At 35.9% G+C, this 22540-nt stretch overlaps 1 protein-coding gene across 1 annotated transcript in view; it reads left to right on the top strand.

Annotated features, from left to right (window-relative positions):
• The window catches only part of dipk2ab (divergent protein kinase domain 2Ab), a 40525-nt gene extending 18494 nt beyond the window's left edge, over window positions 1-22031 (top strand). Inside the window, exons 3-4 of the mRNA XM_026200725.1 lie at window positions 13187-13490; window positions 21463-22031. Of these exons, the coding sequence (XP_026056510.1) occupies window positions 13187-13490; window positions 21463-21794 (636 nt within the window). The 3' untranslated portion in view covers window positions 21795-22031. The remainder of the gene's footprint in view (window positions 1-13186; window positions 13491-21462) is intronic.
• The last annotated feature ends 509 nt before the right edge of the window (window positions 22032-22540 follow it).

Below are 22540 nucleotides of genomic sequence, written 5' to 3'. Positions count from 1 at the left end.
TTTCAACCTCTGTTGTCTCACTATGATGATATGAATGGAATACACAAATTTCATCTCCAGCTGCTCTGAAAGTCACTTCATTTCCATTTTATTCTTTAATTTGACAAAACTACCATCATATCACATACTCAGCAGGTGCAGGTTTCTCACGGCAACCCTTCAAAATAAGTTTATTTTAATGTGAAGAAACTGTCAAAAATATATTATTATGTTATGTAACAAGAATGCTACTACTAATGATACATATTAATGAATCTTTGTTTTCTTTTTAATTTTAACAGTAAATCTTTGTTGTGCAGCACTTTGCCAATAAAACAAAAGGGTTTTTCATTTGATTAGGATAAATTAAATTGATTACCAGAAAAATTCAGAAGAACATATTATATGGTCCTATTATTGTTTAAAAAAACCACCAAAAAAAAAAAAGAAAAAAAGACAAGGTTTAAAATACAGGCCTGTGGCTCTTAATTTCTTTTTATAAATTTAGCATTTGTAAGCACATGTTTACTGTTAGTTTTTATTTTATTTTTAATTTAAATTGCATTTGTAGTAAAACGAAAAAAAAAATAGCTATTGAATCGAGAGCTTGTGAATCAAAATCGAATCGTGACAACTGAATCAATACCCAGCCCTAGTACTCACACTAGGTTCACTTAAACCGAGCGCGAATATCCCTCCTCTCCACTTCCCCGTTGGCCTGCATTCACACTTGCACTAAACTTTCCATGCCGGGGACATTTACATCTTGTATGAGATAACGGAGAAACCCACTTTCACTAAGGCCCAATCCCAATTCTACCCCTCAGCCCTTCCCCTTTCCCCTACCCCTCCATTTCGTGCGTTCACGTGAAGGGGTAGGGGTAAGGGGAAGGGCTTTGGGACCACACTTCAAACAAAGAGGTATGAATTATCTTGGCAACCTGGCTGTTACAGCGAACAAAAAGACGCTTATATGTAAGCTTTTTTGGCATGAATAAAGATTTTAACGAAAATTAATCATTTGTGTGCTGCGGGATTTCCAATATGTGTGTGTGTCAGTAAGCAGGTCATTAATACAGAACCATAATTAAAGGCTCTAATGCACACCAGCACACCATTATATGTGTGTTTTGTAAGAGCTAGACGACGAAGGATGACGTGTGACAGCATAGTAGTGGTGTCCCAATCCTTAGGGGAAGGGGTATAAAATAGAATCGAGATTGGGCCTAATATTGTGCCGAATAATTAACAATAATTAATTTATAAGTTATGCCTTCATTGATTTTCTTTTGTATTTAGCCTAGGCCAATCAAAAAATTATTACGGAGACAGCTGAGGTAAATCAAATAATTTGCAGCTTTACGAGAGCTTTCCCCGCAAACTACATTTCTGGTTCATCAACAAGGTAAGAACCAGAGCCATTATAAGCCTAAATATACTTGATTTAATTAAATTTATTGAAAAGTGTAGTGTAGTAGTAATAGGCCTACTAGAATATGTTTGCGGTCATAATGATGACAGTAGTGCAAACAAAATAGTATCTGTTCCATGCTCCGGCGCGGTTAGCGCTAACACTGCATGCGTACCACGCCCGAGCCCAACCGAACTGTGCTCTGTACCACCTCTTCCTACCGTGCTGGGGCCGGCTAAACGAACCGCGCCCGAGCGCAGCATGGAGCGCTCCCACTAGTCAAACGAACCAGACTTTGGAAGTCAGACGCACTCGGGCATGGATCAAAATGCCAATTGTTAGTACACCCTTAAACTGTTACCATGGGTTGAGTTTGATATATTGCATAACGTACATTTGACTGAAGTGCTTGTATTGAAACCTTTCATGGACTTTTACATTAACTGTTCAATCCTTGTGGAATGACCTGCCCAACTCAATCTAAGCAGCTGAGTCTTTAATAATTTTTTTTAAGAAACATCTAAAAATGCATCTCTTTCATCTTTATTTAACCCTCTAACTCTGGAACTCTCTATTGTAATGCTAATTCTAATTTTATCTTTATTTTTATATGACCCTCTGTTCTGTTTCTTTTCTAAATACATGTTTTATTTAAAAAGAAAAAAAAAAAAAACACTAGCATCCTATGTTCTTTCTGTCTACTTATTTTCTTTTTAGAACTCTTTTTTTTTTGCCTACTGTCATTCAAAATTAGCACATTTATCCAACAAATTATTCTCTTTATGTCTGTATTTCCAAATAAATAAAAATCTCATTACTTTAATACAGTAATGGCCACATGTAATGCAGCTGCCACCTAGCAGATTCATTCATGTAATACAGAATTTAAAATAACCCATTTCAGACAAAAATTATAAATTAAAGGAAATGCAGTAAATACTATAAGTAAAAAAAAAAAAAAAAAAATGTTAGTTCGCGCAGTTAATTTTTTTGCCATTATACTAAAATATTAATAATCAGTGTTATTACAGTATAATTTTAAAGTATAGTTAGAGAAAGATAAATATCTCTTTGAAAAAAAAAATAGTTGTCTGTGCTTGTTCAAAAATAGACCAGTAGACTGAGTATACAGAGCAAAACCTTCAGCTCTCCTTCACTCCACTCGTTTTTGTCCTCAGATGGTGGATTGGTGGTCTGTAATCTGGGATGGGATGCAGAGGAGATTTTGGGGGAAGGGGTGGAGAGAAGTCTGCCAAGTTGTAGAATAAGCACGGCACCCCGCAGGGACGAGTTCTCTCTGTAGACTGACTCTGTTTTAAAATTTAATGGCCAAGCAAAATGCCAGATGGGGGCTGTTCTGCTTCCACGCCTGCGTGGCGGACTGTAGGTCAATGACGGGGTTTGAGGAAAAAGGGCAGTCGTTTAATGTGAAGAACAAAACAACTTGCATTTAGTTCTTCCTCAACAGCCCTTTAAATTGTCTTTTCATAGGCTTTTTCTATATAACATTTACTGTAGCACTTCGTCACTCTCTCTTCTTATGAATCCGTTGTAGATGCTTTGTCCTGACATGTTTGTCAGGGATTGACGACTGGAGAAAATGCAGAGAATTTCACCACACCCTGGGAGAGCGTTTTACATGAGAGGGGCGTTAGTGACGGTTACACGTGAAACACTGGGAGGGATGACTGCTGATTACTGTTGTCTGTAATGAGAATGTTTAGGGCTGAAGTTAACATCTATTTGGCTAAATGCACACATCTGGATGCCAAGGTAACAGAGTCCCTAATTCTAAAACGTATCCCGATCGTATGCCAGCCTGGAAAATGCTGTAAACTGCACTTCTGATGGAATATTTCTGCATTGATGGCCATTGGAAGTAATTGTGTGTACATGTTCTTTAAGCAATGCCATTAAACTTCCATTATATTATAATGGATGTTTTACCAGTTCCTTTGTTTCTTTTTATCAAATAATCACCTAATGTATTTTTCCTGTGGCTCTAAAGCCATATTTGGCTCAAAAACTGAACTGAATACCTATGGCAGATTTTGACTTGGGGATTTGGAAGTATTTAAAATTATTACAATTTGGATGGATACTAACAAACCAATATAAAAATGTAATATAATAATAATAATAATAGGTAAAACTCTAATGCTAAATTTGTATCCATTATAATATACTTGATAATGTGGGGGAAAAGGCCATTAAATAATCTGGAAGTTACAAGTGGTGACTTAATAGATACAATACATAAGAAACACCACACGTAAAACTGGTCAAGCATAGGGAAAACAAATGGAACAGTTCAACTCTTTAGAAATGTTCACTTTGATTAGTTTGCTCTTGCATGTTTTTCCTAGATTTGCAAACAATTACCATAGTATCGCAAATAAATAATTGACAGAGTTACACGTGCTTCCAACATTTTTTTTTTTAATGTAAGCTTTATTGTACACTTCAAATGACTTAATGATAGTAATGTTAATATTTAGTTTGTCCATGAGGTCATTCTCTCAAATGGTTTGGGTATGCGAAGCTTATATTGATGGTACTCTGCTGTGATATCAATATATTGTGCACTTGTTTTCAGATAGTTTTGCACCAGCAGAGAATCTGCTATTGGCACTAATAGCAATTATACAAGTGGGTTTAAAAAAGAAAAAAAACTCTGGCTGACATTGGAAGATGTTTAAACTAGAACAATAAAATACTATATTATTGGTTACGGTTGTTTAACGGATAAGCGGGTGTTGGCTGACAGGAGAGCAGTGCTACAAGACAATCAGACAAGTCAACAACAAGCAGTTTGTAATGGAAATTTTACTGGGCAAACAAATTAATTCTGTGATTGATCTAGTACAGGACAAGATGAAGCACTAACCAGAACATCTGCTTAATGGATTTATGCCATGCTGTTAAATTAAACATCAGCGCATATTTCCAGCCAATTTCACCTTTGACATTTTTACCTATATTTGCATTTCATACGGAATAATTAAAAGGCATATTAGTCACGTACCATAGGGCCATCTAGATCTTCAGAGCACACTCTCTAAACATATCTGACTAAATTAAAGATACCAGTTTCTCTCATGAGAGCCAATCATATTTTATAGGTGCTGTGGATTCTACATCTACAGTACCTGCCCAGCAGTTCCCTTGTTTAACAAAGTTTATTAAATGCAAAATATTGTGTATGTATTGAACAGTGGATTGAGGGATGATTCTCAACTAAAATATAATTAAAATACTCATGTGTTTCTTTTAATACTATCATTCAGATAAAATATTAAAGTATTAACAAATCATTATTGAAATAATGGTATACATTTAGAAAATGTACTTGAATTTAAAAATACATTACATGCAAAATTTAAATGAAATGTAGTAAATTTTAAACCTTAACAAATATTTTATAAAAATTCATATTTTAGTTTATTGTGCTTCCTTTCTCTGTTGCACTCTGTGGTTGAAGCACATTATGCTCTCAGTGATATTATGAAGTCTTTGTTTAATAGGGTCTTGCTTACTGTCAGGATAAACCTTTTTGAAAAATGGAAATACTCCTGTGAATTTACAGATGAGAAAATAAATAAATGTTACGAACTATGGAAAAAGAACTCTGAAGCACAAATTAAATTATATAAAAAAATAAAATAAATAATATTTGGGATATACTATCTCTGTATGTTAGTTCAAATTACAGTTCTCTGGCAAAACCTTTCAAAGAAACCCAATTTGTAGACATTTTTTTAATCTTTACGGGGTAAGATTGCAAAAATCACGTTGATCACCAATAGTGTTACCAAATTGTTATCCGACCCAAAGTTCCACTCTTGCAAACAACAGAGCTGCTCTCATGCAAGATGCTGTTTGGAAGGGCATGACATTGTAAAAACTGCAGGTTCACGCTTTTCATCCTCTCCTCTGGAGGAAAGCCATTTGTCAAAGGCTGTTTCATTTTCAGCAGGGTGAGATTCTCTAGAGATCTGCTGGACACACGGTTTCTGTCTCACTCTGTTCTCTCTCCTTTTATTTTTTTCTTTCAACCTCCCGATTTGACCATTTTTGATATTGATTTATTATATAGGTATGACATTTAGCCAAAATAAACTTCAGACAAGTCACAAATGTCACAAAATCTTAAGTCACTGGGGTATATTTTTAGCAATAGCCAATAAAACGTATGAGTCAAAATTATAGATTTTTCTTTTATGCCAAAAATCATTAGGATATTAAGTAAAGATCATGTTCCATGAAGATATTTTGTAAATTTCCTACCGTAAACATATCAAAACGTAATTTTTGATGAGTAATATACATTGTTATATTTTTATAAACATATTTCAATTTTATTTTATTTTTTTATTTTTTATTTTTTACACCCTCTGATTCCAGATTTTCAAATAGTTGTATCTCGGACAAATATTGTCTGAGCCTAATAAACCATACATTAATGGAAAGCTTATTTATAAATCTCAATTTTGAAAAAAATGACACTTAAGATTAGTTTTGTGGTCCAGGGTCACAAATAGTTAATACCTCAAATTGCTATTAGTTATATTTAGCTGAATTCTAAATGCAATTGTGGTTACTGTTAATAACAAGACTGTTTTTTTGTTTTGTTTGTTTTTCAATCTAATTTGATTGGCATTTCTATTGGTTTTACAAGATTTGAATTGGTAATTATCATTTTGAGATGCACCTTTCAGAACCCATTGAAATAATCAAGGCATACTGTATGCAAGCATGTATTTGGGCTCGATTCAACATGTTTATGTATAAAGTAAATAATTAAATAGCTCTTACTAAATTATGTGTGTGGTTATCAGTCATAACAGAGATCATTTACTTATTGATGTTTTATAGATACAGTAACAAAAAGAACCTGATTACTTTCAAGGATTCATTTCAGAATGATACATGTCAAAGAGTAATGAAAGTCATGCCCAATCCTTTTTGATGAGAAACCTTGGGTAAACATTCAAGTGAATTTAAAGGGGAAAAAGTCAAATATATAATATGGTTCCTTTTAACAAATTGCAGTGGAGAGAGAAAGCCACTGGTTATTGTGTGAATAAGAATGCAAATTTCCCACTGATCATTCTGAGCGGCCACTGTATCACTTCAGGTGGACTTGTGCTCCCTCAGCACTTCTTAATGCCACCGATTCTCTCTCTCTCTCTCTCTCTCTCTCGGTCTCTCTCTCTCTCTCTCTCTCTCTCTCTCTCTCTCTCTCTCTCTCTCACATGCACACACACACACACACACACACAAACATGCTTCTTAAAAAAAAAAAAAAAAAAATGAAGACAGATAAAGGGAAAGATTTCCACCCAAGCACCTCTTTTTATTAATATTAAAGTTTAGTCAACGTTAAATGAGACCCCAGCTTCCAATTTGTTTTACCACTTCAACGCCTCATCGGTAACGCTAATAACTCCTGGATACAGGATTAGAGTTTTAAGTGCACTGGGGGAACATCAAATAAGTAGAGTTGGCAGCTCTCGATGGGCTAAAATGCTGAAATGCTTAACTTTTACTGAATTATCATCAAATATTTAAATGTATGTTGTAAAGACATTTAAAGAGGCCATAACATCACCCAAAATGGGGTATTAGGAAGTTACTAATGCTAAATATTTTGTAAAATGTATGTTTTTCAGATATACAGTTTTCAAGAGAGAACAAATACGTGTGCTAACATGACAGTGGCAAGAATAAGATTTACAAGAATGTCATTTTAGAATAGAATACAATTCAAACTATTTTTTTTAATACTTTTTTTTTCACTTGGCAATGTTTTTGAAGTCTTATCTGCTCATTATGTCTGCATTGATTTGATAAAAAATACAGTTAACAAATATAATATAGAGCAGGGGTCACCAGGATTTTTTTTTTTTTTTTTTTTTTTTTTTTCAGGATGAAAAAGGAATCATTGGCTATAATTGTCTTACAGTAACTTTAATTTTATGTATCCTTGCTGAATATACATTCTTTTGTCATTTTTTTTTTTTTTTTTTTTTGAAAAGTAGTGTGTGTGTTGGGAAAGTTATTTCAAAAAGTAATTAATTACTATTACTAATTACATCATCAATATTGTATTTAAATTACTTTACTAATTACTCTTAGTTACTCAATAAGTAACTTAATTATTCAAATCGCTAATTAGACTACATCTTAAAATCCCTATAAACCTTAATAGAAATCCGCCTCTTTATTCTTTCAATTTGAGTCAAACATAGAATAGTTTAGCCTTTTAGCTTTAAAACTACTGTTATACAAAATTCAATATTGATTATTTTCAATATTGAAAAACTGTTGATATTATTTACTGTATGTAATGCAAGTACTTTATAAGTAACTGTAATTAAATTGCCTAAAAATGAGCAGTAATCCCTTACTTTTTCAGTGGATAAGTAATGTAATTACAGTAACGCGTTGCACCCAACACTGGTTGTACTGTATTGTATTGTATTTTTGTTTTATTTTCATATTTTTATAAATTATACAAATATTGCATATGTGACACATGCTAAAACAATAACCATTAACCATTTTGACTCTGGTCATACTGTCAGAGTAGACAGGAAGAGTTAAGCATATTCCAATAGAGTGCCATCCCCAAATTTTTGACAATTCTCTCAACTGACCCAAAATTCTCTCTAACACTGGTCCTAGTCTGCTCAGCCGTCTTTGAGTTCCAGACTGACAGCTGCTGCTGCATGAACTACATAAAAGTGGCCGTAAATGTGATGCCGAACAGCCCTAGGGCCTCCTTACGCAGGTCCTTCTTTGCTAAAGGCCACCCTTAACCCTCATTAACAGAGCAAGACTTCAACAAAGCCCAACACAAAAGCGATCGGCTTGCTGTTTCTCCATTCAAATCCCTCTCTTTGAGGTTTGCGAGCTGTATTCCTCCCCTCTCCGTGGATTCCCCCCACCCCTTCTTTCTGTAGAGCCCCTGATCAAACATACACAGGAAGTGTGCTGGGAATGAGCAGTTCTGTGAGGCTGTTGATTGACCCAGTCATCTTAGAGAGTATTGACCGCCTTACTCACAGACCTCTCGCCCACTCCTGCTTTGCCTCTACGCTAATTACTAATATCAGAGTGTTCTAATATTGTTATTATTGCACACTCCATTTTATACTGCTTTGGAACAAATTGGATTTGTGGAAATTGTTGGCACGGTTATGTGCTGATTAGAGGGAGTGTGTGTTTTGTTTACTGCCTGGATTTGTTGGTCTAACTGGAGCATGGCCTGATAGTTTGATTCTTATCTCATCTGTCCCTTCTTAGAAGCCGCAGCTAAAGTCAAAGGCTTTAATAGTGCAGCTTCATAGCTGTCTAGCCTCTGCATGTACATCGCTGATAGAATGACAGATGGACAGGACGACAAGGATGAGGTTGTCAAAAAAAAAAAAAAAAAAACTGATGAGGGACAGTCACATTGCTATTGTGTAATGAGTGCACCGCAATGTGTTTGTGGGTCACAAGACTGATCATAGAGCAGCGAGCTACATTGTTGTCATGACCTCATTCGGTTGAGTTTATGAACATTTAGCATTTTTGCAATTTTGTGGACTTTTTTTAAAAAAATTATTATTTATTTATTTTTTTACACATCAGTATCAAAAGGTTGTCTGATTGGCTGTGATTGCATCATGTAATGCAGCATTTTTATTTCAGTGTAGCAAAGTCAAGTACAACAAGAAAAAGAAAATGTGGTTGATGAGTCAATAACATGCCACTTGTATTAATTTATTAAAAAAAATAAAATAAATTTGCACATAAAAGAATTGTACACATGTTTTTTCTAGATGAGGATCTTTTCCTGGATGCCCGGAGCCCTGCTTAGTTTAGAATCAACCATAATTTAACACACCTGATCCAACTTATCAAGTCTTTCAGGCTTATTTGAAGGCTACATGGTATGCGTGTTGAAACAGGGTTGGAACAAAACTCTGCAGAGCTCCGGCCCTCCAAGAACTGAGTTTGACACACCTGGATTAGATAATATGAATTAAAAGTCTGACTAAAAAGATGACATTCTTCAATAGAAGAGTACTTTGGGATAATATTTTATTATTAGCGTGAAACAGGTTTGTTAAAATATTATAAATAATCAATTAAGAAGTCATGTGGCATGACGGCTGAGCAGAAATTTATAAAATGCAAATCATCAAGATGACACTTGCTCAGTGATTGTTCATGTTTTTGTTGCTGTAAAGTTACGTAGGCTGATGCCGTTATCATTTCAGAAAATATACAGAGTCACGGTCCACATGAAAATGCAAGCATGGCGTTTTCAGGTTTATACACTTTGGTCCTCGGTTTAAAAAATATAGATTTCACTCTATCAAAATGCCGATCTGTGTGGTTGAAACGCCTATACGATACAAAAATATATGTGTGTACAGCTAAATGCATCTCCGTGTGGACAGGGCCTAATCTAGGTTATAAAAAAGAACCTATTTATATTTTATATTTTATATACATTGTAGGGCTGGGACAACGAAAAAAAAATACGTCGAAGCAAAATATGCGCATCAATTCGTCGACCTGTTTTTATTTCTCTAAAAAACATTTGCAAAACGTTTACCTTATGTGCGCTGAATATACGCGATGGCCGGATCAACATTCTGTCCAACGTTATATAACCAATCCAGGGGTTTTTCTGCATTGATCTTTATTTTTTTTTGGCGGCTGTCAAAGCCTTATTTCATCGGTGAGTGATGTAGAATAGAATGACCGCTGCGCCTGACAGGGTGCGTATTAGAGAGAGCCCCGGCTGAGCGCGCACTCACAGTCTTCAAACAACACGAGCGCTTCTTGCTCTCTCTCTCCATTGTGCATATTTTTTTCTCTCTATGACAGGCTGCTGGCTCCCACTGTTAATTTTTTTTTTTTTTTCTTTTTTTTTTTTTGGAAAAGCACTCTCTGTATTAGCTTAAAGCCCTCAAGTTTACATTGGTTACTGTATTCTTTCAATTGCTCTAAACAAGTATTTTGGGTGAACTTTTTTATTGAATGCTAGACATCAAGTTGTTGTTATTTTCATCTGAAATAACTTTTTTTTCAGTAAGCTAGGCCCTATGTGTTCAGTAAGCTTGTTTCAGTAAGCTATGTGTTTTCAAGGCTTCAAGGTTTTATTGAATGCTATCTCTATACAAGTGCAAAGTAATGCATTCTTAGTCAGTCTTTTATTTTGTAATTTTAAGAGCAATAAACATATATTGCAATGTTAAGGAATTCATGTTTTTTTTCATTCAGATATGTAAATCAACATGTATAAATTGTTAGTAGTCAATTAATGGGGAGATAATCAAAATCGAATCGGTCTGGGAAAATTAATCGTTAGATTAATCGATGCATCGAAAAAATAATCGCTTGATTAATTGTTTAAAAAATAATCGTTCATCCCAGCCCTAATACATTGACAAAATATTTGTGTGCGCAATTTTATTTATTAAAAAAAGGCCTTCCTGTTCCCTCTTTTCTCGCTTTCTTTCGCTTTTAAATGGCTTGTTAAAGCAACGTGCACATTATGCTTTCACTTTCAAATAGCGGCAATTTGGCGTAAAGTTTGTTTGAATTTGACCTCTTTTCCTTGCTTTTCTTTGCTTTTATTTGCTTAAAAGTGTTATGCGCATTACTTTCACTTTTGAATTAGCCACAGTTCAGCGTCAATAGCTTGAATACAGCAACAAAATACAACGTCAAACTCAGTTTAGCCTACATGCAAAGCATAACTTTAATTAACAAAACAAATAAACATACACCATGATATAGGGCAGGCTATGCCTAATATAAAATAACAAATAACTTGCATAGTTTAAATAGGTATACAAAACTGGATATAGGCTAAGTATACTGTACATGTATATTATATAACCATATAAATAAGAAACATAGAACATCTATTACAAAACAAATAAGAAAGCTTGGAGGCACGGCATATACCTTGATGTCAAATAAAAATAAAATAAAGGACACAGTTTAAATAAAGTAAACATCTGCAAGCAATGTTTAAAAAAAAAAAAAAAACTTTTAAAATCACCTTAGATAAATGGCCAAAGTCAACATGCTTTTCAAAATTCCATATAGCCAAGCAGGAGCTTTTGCATTTTGTTTAAAGACTAAATCATCCACTATCATCTCATCTGTCTCACCTCACCCACTCTCCTCACTGGAGAAATGAAATTTGATCTGTGATGCGTCTATCGTTCGGCACGCTGCGTTGAGCAGCCGCGTTCAGTTTTTAATTGTTGTGTCTGTTCTTTTACTGAACTAAATGATTTTTAATACTATGGAAAAAAAAAAAGTAAAGAGTAGTGTCCCATACTCAGAATTTGTGTTCTTCATTTAACACTTTCAAGTACACACACACAGCAGTAAGTAGTGAACAAACCTGCACACACACCTGGAGCAGTGGGCAGCCAATGCTGCAGCATCTGGGGTGCAGTGCCTTGTTCGGTGCCTTGCTCAAGGGTCTCACCTCTAACGCTGGTTATTCACCCCCCCACCTACAATCCCTGCCAGACCTGAGACTCGAACCCTCGGCCTTCGGGTAACAAGTCTGACTCTCTATCCATTAGGCCATGACTGCCCCAAATCAATTTGTACAATAGATATACAGCAAGAATAGCCTACGTACATAGTATGGCTGCATGACGATAACACATATGTTTTTCCCTTTCTGCATTAACATTTTAAGAGTGTTACAAAAAGCTCTCAGACTGAACAGAAGCGGTTATATTCTGCGTCCTTTTACTGATTGTATGTTTTTAAATAATATGTGTATGGTGAAATATTAATGAGAGAATGCATTAAACTTTAACCAGATTCTGAGGCAGATTAAACTAGACTATTAAATTTCTCTGACTGTGAAATAAAAGCAAATTCGATTGCAGTTGCGCGCCTTTTTCCCTTGCGCAGCGCTGTCTGTCAATTTCAATGAAGCTTGTGCGAGTCATTTGAGAAGCTTGGAAAAATGAAGCAGGTGAATTATTGTTGAATATCAGCCAGAAGGTCCCAGAGCAAAACAAGATGAAGGTTTTGTACATTTCAAATATGACTCATTAAAATAGAGTGGCACTCTGATTGAACAAACCAGATTGTGTGGTCAGGACAGTGAATGTATTTGGTTTTTCCTTTTATTTTGCTCTAATTTGTGCTCTTTCATATCTAATTGACTCTGCACTTCCACACTGCGGTATATGGAATAGACAGAGAAGCTGTAATGAGACGTGCCCACTCAAGGCCCTGAGAGACCAGCCCAGTTGCTTGGGTACAGCTGCTTCGCTTGCTTCATTTGCGTGTATCCTAAGAGGCTAGCAAAGTAAAGTCACAACTGACAGATGCCTCCCCAGCATCCACAAATTTCCTTCCTCTATGTGAGTCAGACAAAACAAGCATCATATTAAAATAATAACCTGCTGTTTTGCATGCAATTGATGTCGTGTTTTTCCCCCTCTTCAAGTAGCCCTCCTACTAGAGCTGTTAGCTTTCATCTCAAAACTTTTCAATTCGATGTCTGGACACCAGAGGCACCGCCGTCAGCGTCGAAACCTATCACAATTCCCCATAGTCCAATTTACCGTTATTCTATGAAGGTATTTGAAGTTCACATGAAGTAGCCAACTTAGTTTGGCTGAAGAAACGGTATCATTTGTACTTAATGTTCGGTAAAGGGGTACAATAGGATTTTTGAATCTCGCTTAGTATGGTCTTTTAACTTTTGTTGAACATAAACTCCAAATCGTTCCCTTGTGTGCTCTTTCTCAGAGTTTCCCGTCAGACGAAGGCTGGCCATTTGCAAAGTACCTGGGTGCTTGCGGACGGATGGTGGCGGTGAACTACGTGGGCGAAGAGCTGTGGAGTTTCTTCAATGCTCCTTGGGAAAAGAGAGTAGACCTCGCCAAGCAGTTGATGGACATCGCGGAGCAGCTTACTAACAATGACTTCGACTTCGCTCTCTATCTGCTGGATGTGAGCTTCGATAACTTCGCCGTTGGACCACGGGACGGGAAGGTCATTGTGGTGGATGCGGAGAATGTTGTGGTGGCTGACAAGAGGTTGATCAAACAGAGTAAGTAAATAGATTGCCGTTTCCTATATGTAAGGTAAACCTCTGTCTGTACACACAAAGTTTCTTAATTTACCATAGTGACAACAGAATCCTAAACACACATTTTCTCCACAGAAATATATAAAATCCACATAATGTGAAAATACAATTTCTGTTATCATTTACTAGGGATGGGTATCGTTAAGGTTTTAACGGTATTACTACTCTTACCTCTTACTGCTTAACGGTCCGGTACTTTAACGGTATTCTTATCGGTACTTTGTGTTGTGTGTGTGTGTGTTTTTGAGAACAGAATTAACATTTCTTTATTTTCTTAAATGTAAAATTAATAATGGGCTTGTCTTGGACCAGAGGCGTTTGGAGGAGTTGGTTGGTTCATAGTAGCTGCAGCTTAAAAAAATTTGGAATTTTAAAAACAAGTAGAAAATATGTTGATTTCATTCTCATTTTTCCCAAAAGAAATCAACAGAATTTCTACGTAAGGTTAGCAAACCAGGGAGATTTTACATGTATTTTACATGACGTTAACAACGTTGATTCAACATGATTTTAGCATACATACCTGACGTAGATGGGGCAACAACCAGAGACGAGCTAGCTAGGCAGTCGATACACATAATGCACTTTTGAAAGATGCTTTGACAGATTGCTTGTGTTTCCGCCCTTACATAGAATATGGTTTTGCACTTATGACAACGAGGATTGTCAGAATTAACTCTAGTGAAGTATAACCACACTTTGGAACGTTTTACTCTCTCCACCATCGTCACTCTTTGTATTAAGCGGGAGTTTTCGTACTGTTATGCGTGTACCGTGCTCGTTCTTGTTGTGTGTGTGTGTGACTGACAGACAGCCTCCGCGGCGCGCATGCGAGTTCTTGCAGATCTCACAGACAAACGTCTTAATAATATCGCAAATTAGAAATGTTTGGTAAGATAAAATGTGTATGATAACATTAAGCAAATTTCTTTGCCATCGTCACTGTTTATTATTAAGCACGAGTTTACGTACAGTTAATGCATGTGCGTGCGCTCGTTGTGGTGTGTGTGACTCACAGACAGCCTCCGCTGCGTGCATGAGAGTTCCGATATACTACAATAATAAATGTTTGGCACAATGTGAGTGACAAAATGGTGACAGAAATGTAGTTATTGAATGAATTATGACATTATAGGATTCACTCTCACAAACATGAAATTGTCATTAACTTGGCCAATGTAGTGGATTCTGTCTTCATTCTCTCCGTCAAAATGTCATTATATTCTCATGATCTTGAAGGCTGACTATTTTATAAGATTGAACCAGTTATATCTGCATATTTATCATGAGGGTGTGTTGTTGAGAGAAGCTTCAGCGCATCAGTAGAGCATGTGCAGGTGTGTTTTTGTGAAGTTCAAACCCGGTGTCATGTCCTGACTCCTAGGGTTTGGTACCGAAACACTGTGACAATAGATTGTTCGAATAACTGTATTTGCTGTAGTGTGTCAGTAGAAAATATCAGTCTAGATTTCCGAACATTCATTTTGCCATTAATTTTAATAATCATCTAGTGAGATTTTTGAATGCACAAGCAGTCTGACAACAGCCGGTGCTCCACACAGCGATCTGCGTGTGCATTCAAAAATCTCACTAGATTAGGCTATTATTAAAATGAATGGCAAAATTAATGTTTGGAAATGTAAACTGATATTTCCTACTGACATACTACAGCAAAATATTTAAATAACTGTCTTAAAACCCTTTTTTGGGGGGTGAAAAGACTTTTGCACAGTACTGTAATTTACAAACGACATTGTTGCTACTTTATAAAGAATGACCATCCAGTCATTAACAAAACTGATTAAAGACAGGGACAGACAGACAGCACTCATTTTAACTAAATATCAGAGAGATTGACAGAGATACAGTACAAAAAATATGTGTGGTTTTCTATTAAACAATGACCCAGATCATGAAATACATTTATTAGGTTTAGAGTAATAGAAGCTTGGGAAATGAGAGCATCCAAGGAGTGTGTGAAAGCTATGGAATTATTTTAGATATTTTGTAAGGTTCTTTAATGTTATCCATAGTTTTTGTGGCTCTTTTACATTTTTATTTAAGTATCGGTTCTGGCACTGTTTAGGCACCAGTACCATTTTAAAAGTATCGAAATGGCACCAGTATCGTAAAAAATCCAATCGATACCCAACCCTACTGACCCCACCTCCCCTCCACCTCTCTTTTTCCATTTCCATTTAATTCACAGTCTAATCCAATTCATAAAAAGACCATACATTAATGCATCAAAAGTAAAGGCTGCTGAGGTGAGTCACAGTGCTTTTTTTTTTTTTTTTTTTTTTTAGGATCCAAAGTTTGACATCAGATGCAACTCTTTTCCACTGACACCAAATCAACTGCTTTTTACAATTAAGTCATTGTTAACTCGCCCTCATATCATTCCAGTTCTCTATTTTGGGCATATAACGATAATAGGTAATGACCAGTTGTGCTGAATTTGTTCATTATACACTCCGATAAAGGCCTTTAGAACCCAGAATGATTCAACAGCCAGCACGTCAGAATCGAGTGCGTCACCAGCGTGCAGAGACATTTTGCGTTGTACCTTTGTGTTTTGTGACTAGAATCTCAGGGGAGATACCCAACATCAGATAGAACACTATTTAGAGGACAAGGTTTGTTCCTGAAAGCCTCAGATAGAATGTGTCTGTACGGGCGGTGCGCGAGAGACTCACACGTGAGGACAGAGTGACGCCAGTCGGGTCTTTCTTCACTGGCGACTTGTCACCGTGCCAAAAGCCTCACAGAAGAAGCTCTGTCATTGAAGTGGGAGCGAGCCCTCGAGGGGAGGGTGTCCCCTTTTACCAGTCAAACAGCTCCGCTAGGATGAATTTAAATTGTTTTAGCTCAGCTTTGAAAGGAGTACTAAAGCTAGACACGGTTTTTACAAGCAAGCTTAAGGACACTGGGTTTCATTCACAAATAATTACCTTTAAGTTTTGTAATTATGTGAGTCAAAAACTCAATTCTCATGCTTAATGTCCACTGGATTCACAACAGGTTGTGATTTTAATGAATCTGGATTATTCTGGACTATGGATAAGTAGCATTTTATATATATATATATATATATATATATATATATATATATATATATATATATATATATATATATATATATATATATATATATATATATATATATATATATATATATATATAGACACTAGTGCCATTCTCAAGCAGTTCAAAGACAAATCTGTTGAATTTAAGGGCAATCTATCCCAAATTGACATGCTTCTAATCATTTATTATTATTATTATTATTATTATTATTATTTTAATTATACCCTTAAACTGGTTCTGAGTGACCCTATTATTACATATTGTGGGGTTTCCTTTTATTTGTATTTTTTCTGGTCATCAATTTGATTGTAAACTGTAATGAATCGTGATTTTATGCATGTGTTTGCATGGTTGGTTATTGAATAGCAGCCATTGTAATCAGTCTTGACAGGAAGTTTTGCATTACATCAAGAATTTGATGTAGAAACACATTTCGACAACTGTGCAAATAGATTGAGACCGAAAAAACTCCTTGTTATGAACAATTGATGGTACAGAAGGGCAGTCAATTAGGCTGCAAGTTCACCAGTGCAGTATTTAAAGAACACAAAGCGACATTGATCCGCAGCTCTGTAATGAAATTATCTGCAGTGCTTTGGAGAGAGCCCAGCATAAGTCTTGGATACAGAATGTTTGTCTAGACCAGCGATGCAGGGAAAGCCACAGCCTAAAATGATTTTCCATCTGGAGCACGGCTCCGCTCCGGTGACGTTTACAATCACATTTGTCTCTCTGGCCTGCTAAAGATGATCAAGTAGCTTCCTTCCATCCTTGCAATGGCTGGATGTCTTGTCCAGACATAATACTGCACAGATTAGGATGATGTGTTTGTAAAGAGACCAGAAGAGAAGGGAAGAGAGGGAGGGAATGCAGAGGACGAGAACAACCTGAATTCAGACGTCAATGCAATGTAGAGGACTGTAAGATGTTTTATAGCTTAAGCTTTATCTTTATTGTGATTGCTATGTTTAGTATGCAGTTATTGAAATCTAAGAGTTTGTCGACAATGCATTGACATGCTCATTTTTTTTATTTTTTTATCTGTATCTCTTTTTTTTGTCTTATTCCATTTATCCTTCTTGCATAACATTTCTCAAAGTGTCATTAAGTGTTTTCACAGTACAACAATGTCTGTAGTCTGTGCCAATTTTGATGAATTTTTATGATTTAATATAATAGCAAAAACTTTTGGAACACGTATCCTATAACAATTTAACAAATAAATAAAAAAATAAATAAAACTTGGACAAGTTTGGCCATTGCAAATAAAATTAACTTCCACTGCTAAGGAGCGCTTTAAAAACCACCCAAACACTGCATCCTCAGCATCCACAGGATATATATATCTACAATAATAGCTCTAATAATTATGGTCATTTTCTCTTTCTGTGTGCTTTGACTGTAGTTATTGCTGCTTGTGGCTATATTTGCATATAGCATTAATTTGTGGTGCTGCATGCATGCTTGCTAGGCTTCCAATGTAAGGGTGTTAATGCTAGGAGGAAAAATGAAAAAGAAAAAAAAAAACGAGCTAATTAACTGCATGCTACAGATTTTGTACATACATGGAGTTTAACATGTACTTTACCAAGAATAATCCACATTGAGACCTCGTATGTCTTGATGTTGCAGCGCAGATGAATGTAACCGATCTGTGCATTAGAGGTAAGACCAGGCCTGATCACACATCAGTCACACAGACATCTACCCGAGTAAATGTCATCTCTTCACCTTGGTTCTCAGCATCTGCAGATCTGTGTTGAGCGATAATTGAGTTTAGGCATTGGTCTGGGGCCTTAGGCAGAGCCTGGTGCTGGAAACACAGATTGAGTCATTGGAGTTGAGGAAGGACTGGCTGGAGTGCTTTGAGTTTCTCAAACATGATTAGGGGTTGGCATCTCCTGGGTTGTTTCACTCTAATCAATTTGATCATTAATGCAACTCCAAAGAGTTTCTATCATCGAGATTGTTATTTATGTGCACTGGTTGCCAGGCCCTTAAAAATAAGTGTGAAGATAAATGTTGTATGGATCGGTGTTCTGGGTAGAGAAACAGACCATTTTGTGTCCCTTGATTAAGGAAGGAACATGCTGTACTTCGGAAATGTCCACCTGATTGCGTCTGTGCTATTTCTTAGTCACAAATTGCTCTCTTGGTCCATCGACTGATATTTTCACTGTGTTCAGACTAAATGAGTATGTCCAAATATATGATTTATAAAAAGCAGATATTGTTTTCAATTTTGAAAAAAATAAAAAATAACTAAATACTGGTATTTTTTTATTTTATTTTTTTTTTTAAGGAATGTCATACCTAAAACAAATTTTCATGTTGAATTTTTTATTTTTTTATTTTTTATGACTTTGAAACATAGCCTACTGCCAAGTAAAACTCCATGCGATTGTATTTCGGATGTTCCTTTTAACCGGTTAACCATTAACCGTCTGTCAAAAATTTTGACCAATTAACAGAATCTGTTTAAAAAGTCATTTATTTATTTTCAGTAATTTAGCAAGATTTTTAAAAAGGTTTGTTGCATTGTTAAAATAGACTTGTGTTTTTTAGAGAGGAAAAAAAAAAAAACATGCATCTCGTAGCCTGCTAATAAGTTTCATTTTATTATTATATTCAGAAATAGACCTAATGGTGATGCAAAATGTTTACAAACATTATAATAAACTCTGTAAACATAGCTTTGCTGTTTTAGTTCCCCTCACTCCACAACAAATACTTTCAATCATTCAAAAAAAATATTAAATTATCTCAACAAATTAATTTAGGCTAAAATGAAACTGAAACCATAGTTGGGTCTTGCATTAGACACAAAATCAAATGTTTCCATATTATAGCATACTTCACTCGCATTCCAATATCCTCGTAAAATGAAATGTTTTGCATAACATCATGGAGGTACAGTGATTACGCTTAACAGCACATATTTTTTACATCTTTAAACTGAGCAGTGCATTTTATTTATTTTTTTCAAGATGTTTGTCTGACTGTATTTTATTATGATAATGTACAGGCTGCATTGTAAAAATAGCACAGCTTAACTTTTCGCTATATATAGCCTAGCTTTATTATGTTTTTTTCTCTGCTCGCAGAAGCGCTGCAGGTGCGTAATGTGATGTGAAGACTATGTGAATCCTCATGTTCTGTTGTTTGTTGCTTTTTGCGCATATAAAATCCTCGGGAAACAAATGTTAGTATCTTTAACAACATAACAATTTTTATCCTTTCTAATTTAATTACATTCTAATTAAAATGATCTTGTTGGTTAACGGTTAATAAACCGTAAACGAGCATCGTTTGTCGCTTAGAAAAAATAACCGAAATGAACATCTCTAAATCGCATAAATATGAACTGCTGTCAAAACTGATCAAACACAGCTAGTTTTATCCAGGCCCGGTTCCAGAACTAAATACAGAAAGTGTGCTCTACGTATATTTTAGTTCTGTTCATTGCTCTTGCGAGTGTGAATCCCACATAAATATGCAGCTGTCATTCCTGAAACTTTGCAGCGTGTATGTGGCCCAAAAATAAAAGTTCTGTACAAATTCTAAATGGATTATAGGCAATATAGCCTAGAAAAAGTGCACAAAGAGCACTGCCTTTATTATCACTAAAAAGCTGTCCCTCATCTAAGTTCATCGCAATCACATTAAGTTTTGTTATGATGAGCAGATTGGCAGGCTTTCACTGGTCAAAAATACACCTTTTGATTCTGTCCAGAGCACAAACACGAGTATGCATTGTTTAGATTGCCAGCAGTTTTGCCAAAATGATATTGAATATATAATATCACAAGTTTGTATGATCCCAAGCACCAATGGGATCAGCGCCTATCTTCACAGCATCCAAAAGTCTAATTAGAACCAGCAGAAATGTTTTGAAATCACTTGTATTCTATAACTAATTTGAAAAAAAAATGTAGTCTATCACTTTGCCTGTGTCAATTTGAGTTTTGTTATATATTTAAATACCTGCCACCAAGATGCTCATGGATTGTGAGAAGTTAAACTTAAAGCTGTCATGGGGGGGTTGGAATTATTCATGCAGGTAAAATATTTATTAAAAGCTTCTTTCTTTTCAGATTTGTATGAGAGTGTTATCATTACAGTGTTTATATTAACTTATTGGGAGAAAACAGTAGTTATATGTGAAATCAGACATCGGGCACCCCCGTGTAGCAAAAATGGCATGATCATAACACATTTACATTTATTCATTTAGCTGACGCTTTTATCCATAGCGACTTACAATTGCTATATATGTCAGAGGTCGCACGCCTCTGAAGCAACTAGGGGTTAAGCATCTTGCTCAGGGACACATTGGTGTCTCACAGTGGATTCGAACTCAGGTCTCTCACACCAAAGGCATGAGTCTTATCCACTGCGCCGACACCACCCCCTCTGCAAATATTCGAGATTGGTAGATTGGTATGTAAGTGATTGGTAGTCGAATCAGGCTTCTCCTATCGAAACATTGAATCTTTGTCCATTCAGCCACCAGTACTATTATTATCATTATTATTATTATTATTATTATTATTATTTAAAATAATATTTTGTCTGCATTGTGTGTGGTATGAGGGCAGTTGTACCAACTTTCATTTATCCTTTGAAAACATCGTCATTGCATGAGTATTTTTTTTTGTTGTTGAATAAATATACAACAATAAATGAACATATATACAAAAAGCATCATGTAATTTTGAAACTTGTAAAAAACAAAAACAAACAAAAAAACATGTTTACCTACAAAATATGAAAGAGCAAATTTAGTTTGTGGTACATTTTCTTCTACTACTGCGTATTTACTCTTGTTTCTGTTATCTTCCTGTAGATAAGCCTGAGAACTACGATGTCTGGTACGAGAGCAAGTTTGAGGAGTGCGACAAGGAGGCCTGTCTCTCCTTCTCTAAAGATATGTTGTGCTCGCGGGTCACAGTTGACCACAATTATTATGCCATCTGTCAAAATCTGCTTTCACGATATGCTATGTGGCGGGGCAGCTCTGGCGGACTTCTTCACGACCCCCCGCCACACGTAGCCAAAGACGGCCAGCTCGAAGCCCTGTTGGATGAATGCGCCAACCCTAAAAAGCGGTACGGCCGCTTCCAGGCAGCTAAAGACCTGCGCGAGTACTTAACCCAGCTAAGCGGTACCACTAGGTAATGACCGCCCATCCCTGTCCATGCTCAGTGTTCACCCATCAATGTCCAACGACGATTTGGGGATCCTCGACGAAGCTTCTGTCTTCTGTGACTTTATCTCAAACCAATCGTCCATCACACTACAATCTGTTATGTGTACATTTTGTTTAGCTTCCGATCATCTTTAAATTATTGAAATGTTTTGAGTTTTTTGCTTTGTTCAATAGTTTGTTTTTCAATAAAGGCAGCAGTTACATTACCATTGTCAACATCCTCCGGCGACACCTTGAAAGGCAGCTGGGAATGTCAGTACACAAGCATTTACTCTGTCCAAAACTTTTCATCATACGTCTTCTGCCTAATTGATTCACTTACATTCCAGAAAAAATGAGTTTGGCGTAAAGCATAATTTTGAGATGGTAGAGAGGATGTGGAAGTCTGTACATAATTAGAGCAGATTGCAGAGGGGAAATGAGTTGGAATTGCTTTGCATATACCAAAGAGTCTGGTTCTATGTAACTAAAACCTCTGAACTAAAAGGGCAGAGGCTAAAATCTGAGCATAGTCAAACCACCCCGGAGTAGATTCATGAATGTGGTTAGACTTGTTACGATGATTTGTGTTTGTATTAATCAAGCAAAGTCCAGAGAGACGGCCACAATGAATCCAAATTACGTGGCGCTATTAAATCAGAGCGGGGTCCAGGTCTCTAATTGGCCGTTAACTATAAATAATGTACCGCCATATGGCGTGATGCGGTACTATCAA

This window comes from Carassius auratus, chromosome 24 (genome assembly GCF_003368295.1).
Source record: "Carassius auratus strain Wakin chromosome 24, ASM336829v1, whole genome shotgun sequence".
In the NCBI taxonomy this organism is placed as follows: Eukaryota; Metazoa; Chordata; class Actinopteri; order Cypriniformes; family Cyprinidae; genus Carassius; species Carassius auratus.
This window is presented reverse-complemented; position numbering and strand designations above follow the sequence as displayed.